Source organism: Felis catus, chromosome A2 (genome assembly GCF_018350175.1).
Source record: "Felis catus isolate Fca126 chromosome A2, F.catus_Fca126_mat1.0, whole genome shotgun sequence".
NCBI lineage: Eukaryota > Metazoa > Chordata > Mammalia > Carnivora > Felidae > Felis > Felis catus.
Window position 1 is genome coordinate 39,464,728 of NC_058369.1, and position 21,422 is coordinate 39,486,149.

Here is a 21,422-nt window from a genome sequence, read left to right on the forward strand (position 1 = left end):
GGGAAGAAAGAGGGGTGCGCCCACCCGGCAGCGAGTCCGCCAGTTCTTGCGCTTCATTCTTAAACACGCGGCCGGAGGACTTGGCCGCACCACGCTTCGGGCGAGGACACTGCGGTCCGCTCCTGCGAGCCCACTGGCCTCTCCGGCTCCACCCTTTCCCTGCCCCCTTCCCCTTCTCCGTCCCCAGTCCTGTCCCGGGCCCCTTTCCCGTCCCCCCACCTTCCCCATCCCCGGGTCAATCCCCACCCCGTTCTCCCGACCCCTTCCGCCACCCCGGCCCCCCCTCCCTGGTCCCATTCGCGGCCTGTCCGCTTGCCCCCGGGGCCCCTGGCGCGGCAGCCTCCCGCAGGCCGGGAGCCCCCACAGCCCTCCTTCGCGGCAGCGGACTCTATTAAGCCGCATCTTCAGATGTCTGGGATGCGGGCGGAGGGGACTTTCTCAGACTTCGAAGTGGACGGTCACGTCAAGAGGCCGCGGAAGCCTCACCTGCTGCCGGGAACAAAGGCTTCCGGCGTCGGGGGAGTCAAGAACGACTCACTCAAGCAGGAGTGTGACTGAGATGAGAGCGGAATCCAGAGTCCAGCTGACAGCCAGGGCGCACCGTTAGATCTGCTCAGAATGGGTCGGAGGAGAAACCTCCGAGGCGGAGCGCACGGGCTGGCCAGGGCCTGGGCCACGCTGCTGGCTCGCACTGGCTGGAGCCCGCTCTCCCGTCGGCTTCTCTCTCCTGCGGTGGGGGCTCCCTGTTATGGCTCTGAATGGTCCTATCCTTGTAACTCATGGGCACCGGGAGGTGACGCGAGCCACCCCTTTGCAAAGCTACTGTGGTCCCCACGTGGCCTCAAAGGTAGGAAATGGCGGGTGTGCAGGATACGGAGTCACCCTGTGGAGCAGGGAACTGAGATTTTGTAGGTATCTAGGAGGAGCCGGGAACTCTAGCTCACGAGACCTTTGTGTTACCGTTCTCCAGAGAAAGAAGCCAAGGTTCAGAGAGGCTCAATCATTTTCTAACGGCCACAGAGAGGCCCAGTAGGTCTTAACTACAGTCTTTTCACAAACGCTCCCCCCAGAGTTACGTTAGTTGGTGGAATACATTTTTAAAACACCATATTAAAGAAAGTGAAATGGGTTTCTTTCCAGCAGGACTTCTCAGAGCCTTTGATATACTAATGATCACCGTGAAACTCCAAGAGGGCTTCTGTATTAAACAGGACTTCAACCAAATGTATTTGGCCACAGCCAGGCATCTGGCCTAACTCGAGTTCAAGGAACATACTTTGGAGGAAGCTGCCCATTCAGCCTCTTGAAGACTAAACTCTGAATTAGACAGCCTTGATTCAAATCCCAATTCCTCCACTTACGAGCTGGGTGGCCTTGGGCAAGTTCCTTAAGATCTCCGTGCTCCAGTTGCCTCATTTGTAAAACAGGCAGGCAGCGATTTCTTCATTCCACAACCATTTATCCAGCACAGACTGCCAGTAACCCTTCTAGACACTGAGGGCTATGTCAGTGCTTCCCTCATAGAATGTGACAGACGGCAGTGTATTCCAGGAAGCAGTACATTTTTTTCTCCGAGGGACCAGATAATAAATATTTTAGGCTCTGTGGCCCACGCGGTCTCCACTGCAACAATTCCACTCCGCCTTTGTAGCAGAAAAGCAGCCACAGACAGCACGTGAACGAACGGGTGTGGCTGTGTGCCAATAAAACTTTATTTATAGACGCGGAAATCTGAATTTCATATATTTTCCATCACAAATATCATTCTTTAAAAATTTCTTTCAACCACTTAAAAATGTAAAATCCATTCTGAACTCATGGGCTGTACAAACACAGGCAGCGGGGAAGGATGTGGCCCACGGGCTGTCGTGTGCCCGTCCTGACTATATTCCATAATGTTTCTGTGCGGATTGAGTTAATACTAGGCGCTAAACACAGTACCAAGAAAGTGTGTTCTTGCTATGTAAATAAATTTTGCTACGCTGATGTCGCTCCATGTTGCGCAGAAGGGATTTACAGAGTCAGGATGAAGTGAGGGATTGTCACAGAGCTGGGAACATAAAAAAGGGTCCCACGCAACTGTGGTTCCCAGGACCCGCCACTCACACCCGCTGTTCCTGATGTACACAGTGCTCTTCGAGGGTAAATCCCCACTAGGGATTCACGGGGCTTCTACGGAAGAGTAGCAAGCCCAGGCGTTGTCGGCCCTCGGCCTCTGCTCAGCAGCCACCGAAGTGGTCCCCACGTCTCACCGGCCACACAGGCAAGCTGGCCCCTCCATCCACCAGTGGCTGCTGATGGCTTCGGGATGAACGGAGGTGCTGGCAGTTCTCCCTCTTATTAGTCTATTTGTTTGCATTGTCAGGATGATCTCTGCACACAGGAGTCACTTGGAACGTTACAGTACCATTTATTAGAGGGTCTTGCCTCTTGGGAATGCCTCCCCTTCACACATTTTCCACTCTGGCAGATTGTTATAATTCCAGCCAATGAGATAACTCTACTGTAGACTTCTCCAAACGGGTACAAATTTCTTTAAACGTGAAGAGGCAATGAATACAATTTATATATCTGCCTTGCTCCCCTGCACGGAGCCCTCCTCCTTCTGGGGCTGCTGTGATGGCTGAGTTACTCAGGCTGAAAAAATGGTTCTCATCTACAATTCACTCTCCATGAGCGTATTTGGGGCCGATCTAATGGATCGTAGCTCAAACTTCTCTGTGCCAGGAGCTCGTGACATTTATGCACGAATGAAAAGCCCCACTCCCCATCAGTACACATGTGCGTATACACTTATGACATACACACGTATAGACACATATGCATGCAGGTACAATATATGTGTGTGTAATCCACAACCGATGCTTAGTAATCTCCTACTGTGTCGTGATGCCAGGCACCCTGTGGCTCTCTAATTCTCCCACTGACTCTAAACTTCTTTTTTGGTAATAACAGGACAGTGAACATCATTTAAAAAAATCAAACTTTTAATGAAGAGAAGCCATATTCATTGTAACACTGTGTGTAGATACAGAAACACCAAGCAGCTGTCAAAAATACCACCGGACTTGATTTACATGTGGCCTTCGCCCAATTGCTCTGGGCCAGGGCCGGGGGGGTGGGGGGGGCAGGTATATAACATAAAATATAAAAACAAGATAAAACAATCACAAACCAAACCTTTCTCATTCCCAGTGTTGCCATCAGTGAAGCATTATAGCGAACGTCCAGGAAATAAAGTTGTCCCACTTATTAAAACCACGACAAAATAGAAGCAACCTGGGGGGGGGGGGGGGGGAAGAGGAGACCTGGGCAGAGTAGGGTTTGTTTCTGAGATGAGGAAAATGAGCCTAGGGAGGCTGACTTGCCCACAGTCACCCACAAAGTCAGGTAGAGGTGGGAGCCTTCCACAGCTCTGACTCCCAGCATGAGCCTTGCTGTTTCCAGGAATCACATCCGTTTGGTGTTTTGCCCTGTTATTTGAGAGTCCCTGGGGTTGGCAGAACCGGTGCGACAGCCTGGGCAGGTCCTGGTCTGGCCTACACGGCTACACCCATCACTGCCAGCAGGCCTTTGGGTCTGGCATTTAAAGCTACAATGCTTGGCACTGGCCGCCTCCTCTGGTCCCATTTTAAACAGGAAAGCGGAGGTGTTCAAAAAGTTGGTGTTGGACATTTAGTTTCCTTCTTTCCGGACTCCTTCAAGTCTCTCAGCCAGCCTTCCATTGAGAATCCCTATGGCCCCAGGGAGGGCTCCACAACGGAAGAGTTGACTAAGTCAGCCTTGTAGGGTCCCCCCGTTGCTTTGGATGGGTTTGGTCCAGGGAAGGAATGGCAAATGAGTTTTACCACACAGGAACACGGGGTCACGAAGACTGTAGAGCTGTGTTGAGGCTTTGGAGTCTGAATTCAGCTGAAAAGAGAGTACTGTGAGTGATTAGTGAGGTCTGGCACAGCTCCAGATGGGGGAACAGGTGGGGGTGTGGTCACTTGAATGCCAGGTCTAGGTCAAAAGCACCAGCAGGAGGGGGCCAATTTCAGTCTGCATCCACGCGCTTACCCCCCTTAGCTGTGTTCTGGCAAAGCACTGGATCTGTCATTGGGACTAGAAACACCCAGTCACCAGGTGCCCTACAGTGAGCCCCCCATCACAGCCTTGTGATGAATGCCTGGAGAGAAGGCAGGTTTCCCAGGCAGAACATGACACCTGGATATCTACTTTCGCTTCAGGGTCTGCCCTGACCTGAGCCTCTTCCTCTATCTTTCCAGACATGTCCTATGACCTTTTCTAGAAAAATCAGAGCCTCCCCTGCAGTATTCAGTGGTCCGTGTCTATTGCACTTCACAGAACTCCGACTGCTAGGGAAAAGACTGCACCTTCCTGACAAACACTATTAGGAGCGGCCAGAACAGACCTTGGCTTCTTTGACAATTAACAAGCAGGACCTTGATCAAGAGGATGGTTCTGAACCTTTCCTTCCCGGGATGTTAAGGTTTTGGAGTAGCTCTTCAGAACCGCTCGGAGATCAGGGACGAGACAGACCAAAGGCCTCCCTGACACCCCTCATCTCCTTGCTGCCCCAGGCAGAGGCTGGCCGGTTGACACGTCACAGGATTGTGAAAGCAGAGCATAAGCCTGGGTGCCTTCCGGCTTCAGGGATCATCCTATCCTTGACCAGGATGAATTCAGCCAGCGTCTATACCATGTCGGTATCACACCCCAGCCACGGTGTTCCTCAGTGGGGGTCTGGACGCGTCGACACAGCGTTTAGCCGAGGACAAGAGGGAAGGAGCCATTGTCTCCCTTCCCTCTTGTCCTTACGGCCAGAAAGGATCCAACTTCTTGCTGTATGCCTCTATCTATACGAGGCAGCTGCCATCCTCCTCAAAGGGTGGAGCCAGGGCCACCAGCAGCGGGGACCCTCACGCAGGACTCCTCAGACACCAAAGAAAGCAGAGAGGTAGGGGGTACAACCAATCGCCTGTCTATAGCCACAATAGCCGCTGGGAAACAGGAGACGCCATCTGATCCCTGCCCTTACACCCTTCCAGATCCTTTCCGAGACTTCTGAGGAGCCAGACTTGGGTGACGACTCCGTACCGGCAATTAAGGACCAAGGAGAACGCAGCTTTCTTAGTTTCCTTTCGTCAGGACGAACCCATTTTCCAGTTGGGGGTCCTGCACCATTTTACACCGTGTTCCTTTCAGTGCTAGTCCAAGTGCAAACTCAGGACAAAGAAGAGTAATCAGGGGTGCATCCTGAAGCGTTTCAAGTGGTTTTCGTATCCTCTGGAAGGGCACAGCGACTGCTGTGGCCACTCAGCAGTGGTCTCCCTAGCACGCGGCAAGCTTTGTGTGTGTGGCCTTCAGGTCTGACACTGCACTTCGTTTACATCGGGGTCACAATTTACCTAACTGCAGTTGGCCAGAAATGGGTTGTCTTCTGACAGTTTGCGGCGAGCCACCGAACTGACCGTTGTCAGCCGCCATCTCTTTTTAAATCGCTATAACCGATCTCAAAGGATGAGCTTAGACACATTAAGATGGTTTTCTTCCCAAATCTGGACGTTCTTTTTGTTGTTAGGTTTGCTGTTGCAGCTTTGAGATATGCACACCTAAACCAACTTGCGCTCTTGGCCTCCTGTTCCCACTGGAAATAACCCGCGAGCTAAAAATCCGAGTACAAAATGGAACCATTTTCCTAAGGCTAAAATCTATACACAAGGAAATAAAGATTTCAGTGTAAATTTTACTATTTTATTTGTGAAAAAACTACAAGCAGAATTCATAAATAGACATTTCTATTTAAAGCAGGAAAATGATAAAGTGGCTTCTAATAACATAGTCGTGCACATGCCAGTAACAGGAATATATTAACATCTTTTATTTGCTAGACAAAGAGCAGTGTCCAATATAAATTTCCCCAAAACATTTAAGACCTGTGAATTTCTGACCAGTTCACAAAACCACCAACTGACACTTTAGCATGAAGAAAAAAACAAACCTAACAGACTGTCAGCTCTAAAGACGTTACAGAGCAGAAACTTCCAAAAGCGTTATACAAGCTGTCTTTCTGGGCAAATGAAAAATATAGCTCGTATAATACATTAACAAAAATTCACAAGATAAGATTATGTTTTGACATACTTAACAAGCATTCTCTATTTGTCTCCAACAAACAAAGCTAAGGAAATAATGTAACCATCTTTACACAGTAAATTAAGGTTACAAGTCATACACAAGAACAGAACTGCTTGCGCATTAAAAACTGTTCAGCTCCATTGTCATACTCTAAATGTTGGCTCTTAAAACCATTTTCGGTTACATACAAGCAAAGGTTATTATATATTCAGCAATTAATAAATTTTCAATAATTTAAGATACGGTAGCTTAAAAAAGTAGACTGAGAATGGTCTTGATAAGGCAGGTGAGACATCTTAGTGGAACTAAACTCACAGAAGCTTCTGCCAATGTTTTTAAAGATCCAGATTGAAACTGAAAGGTTTGATCAGACTATTTTGTGGGTGTCAAGATGTCTTTCCCTTTTTTTTTTTTAAACTGCATGACTCAAGCAGAGCACGCTGGGGAAGCTCTGTCGTGTGTGCGCACGCACGAGTGTGATAGAGCGTGTGGTATGAAAACAAATGGAAACTTGCAAGCGTAACACTGTGCTTTTGTTTGTTTTGTTTTTATAACCTGCTTACTGTGCCACTGAATACCAAGTATTTCTGGTCCTCTTTTAATATATATCTTTATAAACTACACTAGTGTTTTTATGCGCTGCCTACTAGTTGTAGGGCAAACTGCAAATGCAGAAGTTATAGGAATTCCATTTCCAGAATACATGCCTGAGGGATGTCTTCAATTTCGGAAATTAAAAGTGTAGAGTCCCCACCACTTCACTACCTCAACAGGATACACCACAGCAGCTGGAGGACTGGCCCAACGGCATGTGACTGTCGAGAAGTCCCAGTGTTAGCTGCAGTTTCTAGCAAAATGCCAATTTCACCTCGCCTGTTTGAAAGCAACCCTCCCTGCCTTCACCCCTCCCAATCCTTTCCTCTATTCTTTATCACGGAGGCAAAACTGAAAAACCAAGACACTGGCGATGAATTAATTAGCAGCCTATGAGTAGCTGGTTCATCAGCTCTTTCCACTAATCTAGGGGTCCAATCACTTTACATGAAACGAATTTTGAGAAAGTACACAGTGTTTCTGAACAAAGTGCATACCAACACTTATTGGTTCAAAAAGCAGTGCAACCCACGAGTTTGGTGGCATTTAAATTTTCTTAAAAAGGTAATTAGAAAACGTAGCAATTCCTTACATCTCTGGAAAATAAATATGGCTGACTAATTTACCCTCCCTGAGACCCTTAATAAAAGGAATATTAAAACTTTAGAAGGAATGTCTTTGCAATATCCCACTAATATTAAAACGTGGATTTAAAATTCATAGTCAAATCACTATGGATTATATATTCTGATGCTTACAGAAAGCATCTGATTTCCTTTGGTTCATTAATAAATACTTTAAAAATGTATTTAAAAAGAGAGCATAGCTTGCATCCCAGATACAAGCATCATTTTAAAAAGAGGGGAACAATTGTCCATGCATTTGAGAATAGGAGCACAGCAACAAATAGCACTGCTTTACAGCCTACACCTTTGAGGACAGAATTTAAATTACGGCACACCAGTGACTACCGAATAGTTTTAATGTAAATGTGAAAGGAACCTTTCCTCTTGGCTACTCAAATCAAGCTGTTAATTGTTTCTTTTTACTCGTTGCCTCCATAGACAGGTACTTCTGTTCTTAAGCAAACCAGGTTTTTCACCCCACAATGTGGCACTTCATCACAAATCGCTGCCCTCCCGTGAGTCCTTCAGTATGATCAAATAAAGGAAGGTGACACCAAGTTCCCATGTTTGAAATGACTCTGAAGCCTACAGACCGCGTGGATATGAACGTAAGAGTCAAACGCAAGAGACCCGAAATCCAAACAAAGCAAAACAACACATTTGAAAAACAAGGAGGGGGTGGAATCATGTTAGTGGTCTTTGTTTTTTGTTTTGTTTTTGCAAGACAGTGAAAGATGAGGGAACAGAAATGTTGAAAAAGACAAAGATCACACGCTCGCAGGAAGTCTGAACTTTCCCTGCAATTCTGGCTGCTAATGCTTAAACCATTCACCACGTTCCCACAGCAGGGAATCGAGAAATGTCTCTAAACACTGTAAATACTCCATGTCGGGACTGGATGTGCGTTTGATAACCTTGGTTCAGTCAAAAACAAACAAGAGTAGGTTTTAAGAAGGAAGAAGAATTCTCATAAACTAAATCGGCAAGGTAAGGAGAGGACACAAGGCAAACCAACTTCAATTACAAAAACCACGACTGCAATGTCACGTGCAAAGTGGTAATAGGGAGTTGCTTCTTGTATGGACCAAAAATATAGGTTAGACAGTTTCAGTCCTGAAACTAAGAGATTTACCTCAGACATGAGTGGAGGTCTGGAAAATGGATGGAATTCGAGTTACAGAATACCATATTTTCATGAGTGCTTATGTAAGAACAGCAATGCTAACATGTAACCGGAACTTACACGAATACTTGGCATTCTGGAGCTAGTTTAGTTACTTTTGAATCATCTTCAAAGCCCTCCCAACTAAACCATTTGTGATTTGTCAGTTATTCCATTGCAAATGCAGGCTATCTGGAGCAGTCTTGAAATCTGAGATCACATTGTGTAAAAAATATATATTTTTATATCGTCCAGTACTCTTTAGACAGATGAGAGTCAAGTTCCCACGTGGGTTGGAACATACTTCATGTAGGACTGATTTTAATTTAATTTCAGCACTTTCCTAGAAGGGACTGTCCCAGATCTGTAACTGTTCAATGTTGTATTCACTTCACAGTGTATCAAGCACCAGCGTTGCCATGGATTGGTTTCAAATAACCCTTTATATATAATTTTATATTTATATATATATAGTTATATCAAAACTGATAGTACATAGTATAACTGGAAGAAAGAACTAAACTTAAAAGGATATGCTGAAAGGATGGAGTCTGTGAACACAATAAATAAAAGTTCCCTCCCCCACCCAGCCCCCCCCACCGCCCCCCCCAACAAAACAAAAACAAAAAACCAGTTGTCATGTACATGGAAAATTGTGCACAGCAGATTTTTTTTTTTTTTTATAAAAAGTAGATTCAGGAGCACATCCAATTATAAATGATTGTTAGGAAAATCATATAAAACAATGGAATACATAAAAGTGTCAAGAGTAATCGTCAGGGTGCGAAATTCCTTGGTGGCCAGATGCCCATGGCAAGCAGAAATCATCCTGGCAGCTTCACTAAGAGGCCGATGTCCACAGAAGATTCTCCAGGGGGTGCAAGCAGCATGGGCAGGTGGAGGATTTGAATTTCATACCCTGATTCATAGTTTTCACAATTCCATGTGCAATTTCAGAAAGATTCATCATTTACTGCTGACATGTCGCCCTTTGGCGTGGAGGAACGGGAGGAGCCCTTGTCTGTGCTCTCTGACCCCGAGCTGCTCTGGTTCTGCTGTTCTGACCCTGCACTGGAGGTCACTGTGGATGAGGAGGTCGAGGAGGAGCGAGTCTTTTCCTTAAAGTCTGTGATAATGACGGTGACGTTGCCCACAGTCACTGCCAACTGCTGTGCGGTGCTCCTGTCCACGTTTTTCAGCCGGGGCCTGAAAGCAACACCCCGGGGAACAGCCAATTAAATATAAGCTATGGATTCAAAGCAACTTCTCCATCAATATACACACGGACCTCACGCCACCGTGGGTGGCAAGGGGTCTAAATCGCCACCACACATACCAAGAGCTTCCAGCAAAGTCTGCTGATTAACTTTTAGCGACAGAAACCACCACCGGTTAAACCAAGCTTTTGGACCAATGCAAAATTATCATCGGTTGATCTTTCTCCTGTTGTGGGCACAGTGATACAGAAGAAACCCACATATTTACACGTGTGTTTTCCAAGTGAACAGGCCCACACCTAGCTCCTGCCCCCACCCCTTCTTAGCTTGCAAGCTCACAGGCACAAAACCTGCCCCGGGTTCTAGACCAGGACAAAGTAAATCAGAGCAGCAACGCTGTGTTTCAATCTAGCTTCAAATACCTTGAGGTGTGATTCGTTTCACTGGTCTTTGTTGTAGCATTTGCAGACTGTATACTGTTTGCTTCACTAGGAGGATCTTTCAGAATATCGGACTTTGGTCTGGGGGGCGGGGCGGAAACAAAAAGAGGCATTTAAAACAGGGCTGGAGTTCACCGGCAAAGAACAGAACTGTGCAGAGTGGGCTGGGAACTTACTTTGTTTTCTTGTTGGTATTTTTCTTGGTAACACTAGGACTGATTTCCTTATCTTTCTCAGGTTTCTCTTTGTCTTGCTTCTCCACCTTCTCCTTCTTTTCCTTCTTCGGGGGCGGCGGGGTGGCGTACTGCTGCGCCACTTGCTGCGCCACCAGCTGAGAATTGATCCGAGGTTTTCTAAAACGTTTAAGGAAAGACACGTCACTATTTGCTTTGTATTATTTCTCTCACTTTTTTTTGCTCTGGTCTTACAATCTCTCAAAGTATTTTATGACCGGTGTCTGGCAAGTGCAAACTACACTACTTGTTATTTCTCCGTTACTGCTCCTACGCAATAGGTAGAACCCTCTTCCTCTTTCAGATCCACCTCCTGCATGTCTGCCTTTAACGACACACACACATATGTGCTCACACAGACACATCCCTTTGCAGAAAAAGTCTTTCGGCCCATAAAACATGACACTGTTTCTAAGAGTGCAGAGAGCACTTCTTCTTTTGAGCTGTCAAGATTATACTGACTGACAGCTTTCAAATACTCCTGCTGCAGAGGGTTAATCTCATTTTATTAAATGGACACTGGTAATCCCTTGAAAGGAGAATGAAATTAGAAGTGTGACATTCACTCCTCAATCTAATTATTCCAACTCGGTCTGCTCCCCAGCAGCTCTGTGATTGGCATGGACAACACATATAGAGCAATAAAAGGTAACTGTGGTTCATACTAGCTCCCAAGGGGAGTGAAAGACTGAAAGTCACTATAAAAAAACCTCAGACAAGTGATACATTCATTGTGCCATCAACCATTATGTCCGCGCCAATCTCCAACTGACACCGGCTCTTAACACTATTGTTTACAAAATCTAAGTGCTGCCAAACACTTTGCACAATGCAGGAGCATTCAGACCCAAGTGGGAAAGGGAGACAGAAGAGCCTATGCGTTATTTCTATACAGTATTAATTTTCAAACATTTCCCATCTAGATCTCCATTTATAATATAATAGATCGCCATTTGCAATATAGTAACTTCTCCAAGAACAAGGTAGGAAACGAACACCTCCAGGTGGGTCGTTAATAAGGTGAAATGACCGGCTGCCACAATGTAACCATCACCTTCAGACCCGACATCTCCCTCTGGGTCCCCAGGATGGAGAAGAGGGCTGGGGAAAAATAACCAGCCACACTAGGTCTAGCTCATCATTGGGAAGCCTGGGGGCGGGGGGGGGGGGGGGGGGGGGTGGGGGGTGGGTAGTGAAACAAATGTGTGTGTGGGGGAGGCTTCCTTCTTAAGTAATTCTGCCATTTTGGGGCAGGAAAACAGTTGCTAGATACCTGACATGCTGAACCCCTAATTCCTGGAGCTTCTGAAGGCTGGTGTGGCGTGGATGAGGAGGAAAGCAGCACAAGGAGGAGACAGTCAGCTCACTCCTGCGAGTTCCCCAAGGTGAGCCTGAGCGTGGAAGGCACTGGGTTTGCTCTAAGCGTTTCAGTACTTGTTCGGTGGTAGGGTGGCTTTACCAGAAAACGTACCAACAAAGGTATAATCTCAGAGCAAACTTCCTATCAGTCTCTAGCAACATAGGCCTTGGTCATGGGTGGTCACCACAAAACCCAGTCACAGGTACACCTCAGCCTGGACCACAATATCGTCAGTGGTAAGAGATGCCAACGCAGACGTGAAGTACCTCTAGAGAAAGGGAGGAAGGTACTTAACTCTAAGCCCCCAGAGGATCCCGTATGGAAGTAACTTTCTTTTTCCACAGGTTCTGAGAAAGGCAGCAGCAGCCATGCTAACACATTCTACTCCTTCAAAGGTCAAGCACGAATGTGTTCATACTTACAAAGATCATCACCACCACAAACATTTCCCAAGCACTCACTGGGGATCCAAACAGATCAGCTGTCTAAAGGGATTACCAGTTTAATTCAGGTGAAACAAAATGCCACACACTAAACAATACTCTGGTATCAAAATAAGTCAGCCAGAGTTAATACTGTGAATAAACCATAAAAACTATGAAAAAACTACACCTTGAGAGAGAATTTCAATTAAGCCAGCACATTCATTTTATTCCAGAGAAGTCTGACGTGCAAGAACATGAAAGGACACCCGGACACCAGTCTAAGAGAACCTTCCACAGGGAAGGAATAAAAGGTTAACTGCCAGCCAAATCACCAAGCCCATCCAATCCGAGTTAGAGGTGCCTGTCTCATTCTAGAACACTCTACAAAGTTCTGTCACTTACAACGCTGTACTGTGATTGCCAGTCAACTGTATACCCCTCAGTGGCAACCTCACATCTTAATCATTCTTGTCACCATGTCATTCAGCACAGTGACAGGTGCTCAATAAAGTTATCTACTGGATGAATAAAGAATAAACGAACATAGCAAAGACAAAGTAAAATGAGGATGAACAAGAGGGCCCAAGCTTCGATAACCAGAAGGAGGTCAATGCCGACCACCAGGAGAGCAAGCCACATGGGATCAAGGGCTGCGAAGATGGACGGACGGTCAGTGCACTAGTACAGAGATGGCCAAGAGGAACCCTTCTGAGAACTGTGGTGCGAAAGTGAGCACAGCCCTGGCCATTGTGGAAAGGGGTAAGCAGGGTTTGAGACTGCTATAGGAAAAGAAGACTTAAATCATGCTGTATGCTGAAACAGACTGGAGGCAGGCAAGAGAGGTTAATTCATGGGGTAAAGGAGAGAAAGTACAATCAACTAGTCCTGGGAAAGGAACGGGGACACATTCTTCTGAAGCAGGAAAGGGATGCTAAGTAAATGGGGGTTATGGGCAAAATTTGGGAATGAGAAATCAGAGAAGAGATTCAGAAACCAGGGACCTTAGAAGCAGTGCCCGGTTCAGTGAGTAGCAGGCACTAACATTAGCAGAAACGAGAGCTAATGATGAGCGGAGAGAAAGGGAAATTGCTTCTTTTGAGTACAGCTGACATACCAGGTTAGTTTCAGGTGATTCAGCAACTCTATATGCTGTACTCACCCCAAGTGTAGCTACCATCAAAAAGAAAGCTACTTGTATCTCACGAATGGCCCTTAAGGGCATGAGTGGGGGGACCATAAGAAGCTGTGAGGCAGCCAGACATCACACGTGTTCAGGACGGAGTACCCCGAAACGAGGCCGGCTTGCCAAGGCTCCAGGCAGACTGTGGACAACAGGTGAGGTGCCTGCGGTGTGTTTCTGTGCCAGATAAGCATTCCCTAAGACTTCAGCAAAATGCAGGGTCTAAATTCTTCAGCACATGCAAACCATGATTCACTATCTACAGGAAAAAATCTATATATACCTAAGGTAAAAATCAGCTGTGATTCCTAATACACAGCACACATGCACAGCCATGTGATGGCTTGTACCTGCTCCTAAGAAAATGAATGTCTGACTAGAAGAGTGAATGCCGCTCTCCGCCAATGGTTAACCAAGCCACAAGCTCAGAAAACGACAAGGACCCAAGGCTATTTGTGATCTGATAATAAGCAAATAAGCAAGGAATAGGGGATGTCTGCTAAAGACATTTGTGTTGTTTCACAGGTATTACTGTGTTTTATGTCACCCATTTCCAAAGTCACAACCTAACTCCTCAGTTGTTACCTGACCCCCTCCTCACAAAAAAACCCTCCAAAACTGAGGAATATTTATTATTGAAATTACTATTGCAAAAAAAAAAAAAATTACTATTGCAGCTTTTTCAAACTCTCTCCAACAAGTCCCATAGAATTTCTAAGATCAGGGTACAGAGGATGTAGGAAATAAACCTAGCCAATTTTTAAAAGATTTGATTTTTAAGTAATCTCTATACCCAACATGGGGCTCAAACTCACAACCCCAAGACCAAGAGTCACATGTTCTCCTGATACAGCCAGGTGCCCCAAACCTATCCAATTTTTACCACCTGCACAGTACTTTTCTCAATCAAGTGCATACCAATACTTACTGGTTCAAAAAGCAAAGCCAACTTTTTTGCAAGGGGAAGGTTAAGAAGACCAGAAGGCCCACCAGTGTGTACCTGCCAAATAAAAGTGCCACCCCGTCAGCACTACTCGGGCAGCTCCTGCCATCTGTCCCCTCTGGTTCCTAGGCTTATGCTCTGACTGCATGTGGGACAATGGGGATGTCCCATCTCCATGAGAGCTGCACCCACCTCACTCCAGTGAGGCCACCCCAGCCTCTCTAGACTAGACACGGCGAAGTGCCTGGAGTAGCAGAGGCAGATCCATTTCCCAGCCATCACAAGACAGGCACAACGTGAAGCTAGATTTAGCACAACTCTAGGAAGAACTGACTGTCTCCAAATTACAAATTAAGAAGATTGAGGACCAGAAAGATACACTTGTCTAAGGCTAACAATTAAGTGGCTGAGCTGGGATTTTTAACCCAAATCCATCTGGACTCTTCGTGGATTCCTATTTTGAAGGTAACCTCAGAAGAGTCTCTCTGCCTTAAATAGCCCAGACTTGTCTACGTGTGTGTGTGTGTGTGTGTGTGTGTGTGTGTGTGTGTGTGTGTGTGAGAGAGAGAGAGAGAGAGAGAGAGAGAGAGAGAGACAGACAGACAGACAGACAGACAGACAGACTTGGGCCTGAGGTACTAGGGATGAAAACCTCAGGTCAATCCGTTGAGCTAGACAACTCACTGACAATGCCAGGAGCCTCATTAGCCTCGTCATCCTCATTGTGGCAAGAGGACTACTTGGTTGTCCCTAAGGGAAGAGAAAAGGGCAGTGGAAACTACCAAGAATGCTTTCCACTGCCTGTGGAACATTCCCAGTAACAAGGGAACACCTATCATGATTATGTGGATACTGCTGATCAGTGAGAAATCATTACTTCCCACAGATTTACATAGCTCACTGCATCTTCTAAGTGTCATACAACGCACAGTGTAGACAGCATATTTAGTGGGCAGAACTTTCAACATGTTGCAGAAAGTCAATCCTTCAGTATACAGCTGCAGAGTCTGGGTTCTTCAAAATTATCTGTTTTCCAACTATCAAACCTAAAATAAACTATTAATAGCCTTCAAAATACAGTGGGAAACATAGATCAAAACATATGGCTTAAGCTTTTGATGTCTAAGCCTTGAACTAAAGCCAATAAACTAACAACAACATAAAACAAAAACACTACTGGAGAAGTGTTATATAGTAAAGAGGGGTTCTAGTTTCTTTAAAAAGAGTAAAGCTGGGGCGCCTGGGTGGTGCAGTCGGTTAAGCGTCTGACTTCAGCCAGGTCACGATCTCGCGGTCCGTGAGTTTGAGCCCCGCGTCGGGCTCTGGGCTGATGGCTCAGAGCCTGAAGCCTGCTTCCGATTCTGTGTCTCCCTCTCTCTCTGCCCCTCCCCCGTTCATGCTCTGTCTCTCTCTGTCCCAAAAATAAATAAACGTTGAAAAAAAAATTAAAAAAAAAAAAAGAGTAAAGCTGACACTGAACAAGTTTTCTGTATCTTCCTCAAGACTTTTTTATAACCAAGAAAAAAAAAAATTACCCTATGGGTTTATGGTTGCTGTCTCAGTAACATTTACAAATGAAAATCTGCTGTGAAATTTCAGTAAAAGACATCATCAGGAAAACATGTCTATTTATTTGCTTTTAAAACAGCTTAATATTTCAGGGGTGTCTGGGTGGCTCAGTGAGTTAAGCATCTGACTCTTTATTTCATTATCTGGCTGAGTATGGTGCCTGCTTAAGATTCTCTCTCCCTCTTTCTGGGGCTCGCACTCTCTTAAAAACAAAAAACAAGAACGCAGCTAATATTTCAGAAAAGTCCATTCCATGAAAAGTGAAGCAAATCTTCATTGAGGGACAGCCTTAATTTTAGAAAAGGAAAATTTTCAGAGTTTGAACATACATGAGTAAATGAACACAGTAAGAGCACAAAGCAATCTTTCTGAATTGTTTCTGGTATGTGTACTCATGTCACTGGGGTAAGCACAGACAGACCTTTTTTTCTTTCTTTTTTTTAAAGGCAAACCATATTTTTAAGAGGTGTTTCTACCATATACCCTTTTCCTTGTTTGCCTGTATACTCAGGGGAACCTGAGATTTTACCGCTCATTTCTCATAAACTTCTCTATATCTAAGCTACCTAACAAGCAACAACACAAACCACCGTCTTGTGGTTCAGGCAACAAAGAGCAAGAAGAATCTCTAACAAATTGTATCTTTCCCTTGATTATGTTCAGCTTTTCCTAAATTATCATTTGTGCATTTTGCCAACTTAGAGAATTCCATCTGGTGTTTCACTTTTCAATTAAAATACCCTAAAGGCTCTGGAATCAGACAATCAACTCATCCATTAAAAAAACAAAAAAAAAAAAAACAAAACAAAACAAAAAACAAAACAAAACAAAAAACAAAAAAAAAAATGGTGCTTTACAAACTTGCCAAATCGTCTTCACTGAGCTTATACAGTCCTTGAGTTCTCTGGCCATTTACATCTCCCCAACCTTTTCCTTGCTTTGGTGATCTGCTAGGTGAAGAACTATTAACTTCTAGGATTTAACAGCTGTGAGAATGCTTTTCCATTTAGCTCACTTCTATCAGGACCCAAGATTCTTCATGGGAGACCACATAGCAATACAATTTTTTTTTTAACGTTTATTATTGAGACAGAGAGAGAGAGAGAGCATAAGCAGGGGAGAGGCAGAGAGAGGAGGAGACACAGAATCTGAAGCAGGCTCCAGGCTGTCAGCACAGAGCCCGACGCGGGGCTTGAACTCACAAACCGCAAGATCATGACCTGAGCCGAAGTCAGACACTCAACCAACTGAGCCACCCAGGCACCCCGACCACATGGCAATATAAAAGGAAACTTGACATGACCAATTTTCTTGTCCTTACATGCAAAAGGTCATCCTACACATATTGTTACACCAGCTAGGACAGATTCTATGCCACCCATAGTGATTGAATTTTTGTATTGATGATGCCCCCCCCCCCCCAAAAAAAAACACACAGCAGCTGGGAACACAGCGCAGTCTGTATTTATGGCAAAGGCAATATACATGTTGGGTCAACAACACTGGCCACTACACACTAATGGCCCCTGGCTTTGATGCCTAGTACAGAAAAGAGGCCCTACGAGAACAACCTGTTTTCTTTTTAAAAAAAAAATTTTTTTTTAACGTTTATTTATTTTTGAGACAGAGAGAGACAGAGCATGAACGGGGGAGGGTCAGAGAGAGGGAGACACAGAATCTGAAACAGGCTCCAGGCTCTAAGCTGTCAGCACAGAGCCCTGATGCGGGGCTCGAACTCACGGACCGTGAGATCATGACCTGAGCTGAAGCTGGCCACTCAACCGACTGAGCCACCCAGGCACCCCAAGAACAACCTGTTTTCTATTCATTTTACCTACCGGCTCTTGAGCCATTGTATTTTTTTTTTTTTTAATACCAAAGATAACCCAAAGTAGAAATGCTGCAAACAGAACACAAGTTAGAATTCCAGCTTTGACACCAAGGATCACAAGCCTAATGAGTCGAAATCATTTGTTTTAGTTTAAACTAATTATCATATTCAGTTCATTCTAGCCCTTTCTGGATTCGTTCATAGGCTAGACTTGCGGCTCAGAAATGAAATTAATAGTAGTGTCACGGTGAGTATGGTTGATAAGTTGTCTCTTTGAGAGGCTCAGGGTAAGGGTAGCAGGAGTGCGATTTCTAGGTCAGTAGAAATGTAACAGCTACTAGGAAAAACTTTATGGAGAAGGGCAGGCGGGCAGACAGACCCTAGCGTGGGTCAAATCCGCATTCATATGGGCTTGCTTTTTCCGCGTAGATGTTTAGTTGGGGCAGGCAGAATGCAATTAGTATGAGTAGTGTAGATAATAATGTGTTGGTGAGTAAAGTTAATATTCCATTTATTATTCCTTTTCGGATTACAACAGATTTCAAGTTAACAGGCTACCTTTAGGGCTCTTCCCCCTCTGCGTGTACTTATATATTTTTTTTAACAACTGTTGCCTCACTTTGTATCTTTAACAGTTCTAAAAGGTAACTTAGAGACTAAGATTCTCAGTTTTTAAAAATGAGAGGATTAACAACTAGACCAGAGAAATGGAATCTCCAGACTATTCATGTGGTGATCTTTCAGCTACACCATGTGAGGCTAAGACTTTTTTTTAAATAAAGGGTTTTAATCTCTTAAAAACCTCTGTACTTTTTCATATTTGTTCAAGTGTTATAGGACAGTATTATTATTAAGAATCACCAATGTGATCAATTGGCCCAATGAAGAATAACGGATGAAGAAACACAGCAGATAATCTGGTTTAAAAGTAAAACCCCAGGGAATTCCTAGGTACGTGCTTTGTTTGCCACTATTTTATTTTATTTTTTTTAATGTTTATGCATTTTTTGAAAGGCAGAGACAGAGCACAGGCAGGGATGGGGCGGGGGGGGGGGGGGGGGGGGGACACAGAATGTGAAGCAGGCTCCAGGCTCTGAGCTGTCAGCCCAGAGCCCGACACGGGGCTCAAACTCACGAACTGTGAGATCATGGCCTCAGCCAAAGTCGGATGCTCAACCGACTGAGCCACCCAGGTGCCCCAATGTTTGCCACTATTTTAAAGGACGGGTTATCTTAACAGACCACTGTGCAAATATTCGTTATGTTCAGCCATGGGAAGATGAAACCAGCTCCAACCTAATTCCTCTCTGATGCAGGACATACAAGACTTTGTTGTACCAGGTGTTAGTCCCAATGACCAAGGTACCCTTTCCGCTGGCTTGTTCAGGCCCATGTGAACACTCCTTAGACCTAGCTGGCTCTCCTCTGAAAGATGAGTACCCCTAGCTGTCCCCTGAGCTGCTCCTGACGCAACCTCCAGCCATGCTGCACCAGGGTGAAAAGAAACCTATGTGACCTTGTGACCTACACTGAAGCCAACCATCATAATAAGGATAATTTTAAAGTATCTTTTTCTAAAAAAATGTTTATTTATTTTTGAGGGGCAGGGGGGCGGGGCCAGAGGATCCCAGGCAGGCTCTGTGTGACAGCAGAGAGCCTGATGCAGGGCTCCAACACACAAACCGTGTGATCATGACCTGAGCTGAAGTCAGACGCTCATCCAACTGAGCCCCCAGGTAATCCCTAATATGGATACTTTTAAAAGTCAACTATCACTTTACTTTGCTAGGATCATATACATGGTATGGCATTATTAACTTCTCCCTGCCTTGCAAATAGTATCTCTTCTTGCTGTTCTTTTTCTCCCACACCATTCTTTCCTCTCTCGTGTAAATATCTGACTTCATGAAATCTCTCAAATCCTCTGGCTCATCCTTTAGAATGAGGCACTAAGTGACCCAGGGGGTCTCAGTTACTACCATTTTAGGTTACTCCTTCCCAACAGTACACATCCTTGAAACAGGGTAACCACTCTGTACCAGAAAACAAACTTTCTCTCAATTCCGACTCCAACTATCAAATTTTTTTTAGAAAACAAACCATCCCCTTTGTCTATCTTTCCTTCTGCCGTCTTCACAGCTGAGAAGGAGAGCATGGACTCTGGAGTTAGGATAACTTTATATAATAGGCTCTGCTACTGGAGAGCTCAGCAGTAGTAATAACTCAAAAGGGAATGGGGCCCTATCTCATTTAATAGAGCTGAAGCGAAGATTAAACGAGGTGAAGTTCACTTAGCTTGTCATAGGACATGTACACAGAATGTATAAATACTTAACAAAATAATTCCCCTTAGAAGTAATATATATACACTACTTTTCCAGCTGCAGATGTATCTACCATCCTTCCTCAGGTACTGGGAGGCAAATATAAAGGTTTACAAGTGAGACAAGTTGGTAAGCCCTGCCCTAGGAAAAGGATTCTAGAGACACATATCTTTCACAAAAGTTGGTGTCCAAAGCTAATTATGCTGTCTAGCTTCAACACAGCAGCACTAAGCATCCTCATCAACATGGCTACCAATATTTCTACATACTTCAGAGAGCACTTTGGCTGTAGATATTCCTTTTATTTATTTTATTTTTTTAATTTTTATGTTTATTTATTTTTGAGACAGAGAGAGACAGAGCATGAACAGGGGAGGGTCAGAGAGAGAGGGAGACACAGAATCTGAAACAGGCTCCAGGCACCGAGCTGTCAGCACAGAGCCCAATGCGGGGCTCGAACCCACGAACCACGAGATCATGACCTGGGCTGAAGTCAGACGCTCAACTGACTGAGCCACCCAGCCGCCCCTGTAGATATTCCTTTTAAAAGAGAACGCCTTCAGGGGAAGCTACCAGGCTTCAACTGTGCAATATCTACAGTATTACCCAAATCTCACCAGACACAACTTGGTTAGGAACAGCTGACTCCAACAGAACGAACGAACGCAAGCATCATTCATAAGCAGCAGAATCAACAATGTTCTATTCCAGGTTAAAAATTGCCGTTTTGAAAATTGAAATGTCTCTTATGCCCTGAAACACATGACTTTACAAATAACCACCACTAAGTACAGGCACCAGAACTTTTTTTCTAGAACTCAGAAACATATTCAAGTAGGTAAAAGAGCAACAAATGGTTTAGAGTCTTGAAAGCAAGACCCGTATTTCATAAGCAAACCTGTGAGCAAGGAGTATCTTAGCCCCATAGTTCTCAAAGCATGGTCCAGAGATTCCTGGGGGTCCTCTAGAACTTTTTAAGGAGGGTCTACCTATGAAGGCCAAAACTATTCCCATAATAATTTTCTGTAACTTTTACTTCCACAATAATTCTAAGACATCACTTGCCTATTCACTTTCCAAAGATTACATGACATGTAACATCACTGCTCTGACACCTAATGAAATGTATGTCTGTACAACTGACCCTTGAACAATACAAGTTTAAACCACACGGGTCCACTTATACAGAGATCTCCTGATACAGTACTGTAAATGTATTTTCTCTTCCTTATGATTTTAATAATGTTTTTTTCTCTAGCTTACTTTATTGTAGGAATACAGTATGTAATATAAAATGTGTTAACTGTTTATGTTACAGAAAGAGAAGGTAATAGCAGGCTATTAGTAGGTCATTGCTTTCTGGGGGGAGTCAAAAGT

The 21,422-nt window shown here is 44.8% G+C and overlaps 1 protein-coding gene across 1 annotated transcript in view; it reads right to left on the reverse strand.

Annotated features, from left to right (window-relative positions):
• Positions 1 to 5,743: 5,743 nt before the first annotated feature.
• Positions 5,744 to 21,422, reverse strand: part of RYBP (RING1 and YY1 binding protein) — an 84,502-nt gene continuing 68,823 nt past the window's right edge. Inside the window, exons 3-5 of the mRNA XM_023249963.2 lie at positions 10,357 to 10,533; positions 10,163 to 10,261; positions 5,744 to 9,729 (exon numbers count right to left, since the gene is read on the reverse strand). Coding sequence (XP_023105731.1) covers positions 9,477 to 9,729; positions 10,163 to 10,261; positions 10,357 to 10,533 — 529 coding nt within the window. The 3' untranslated portion in view covers positions 5,744 to 9,476. The remainder of the gene's footprint in view (positions 9,730 to 10,162; positions 10,262 to 10,356; positions 10,534 to 21,422) is intronic.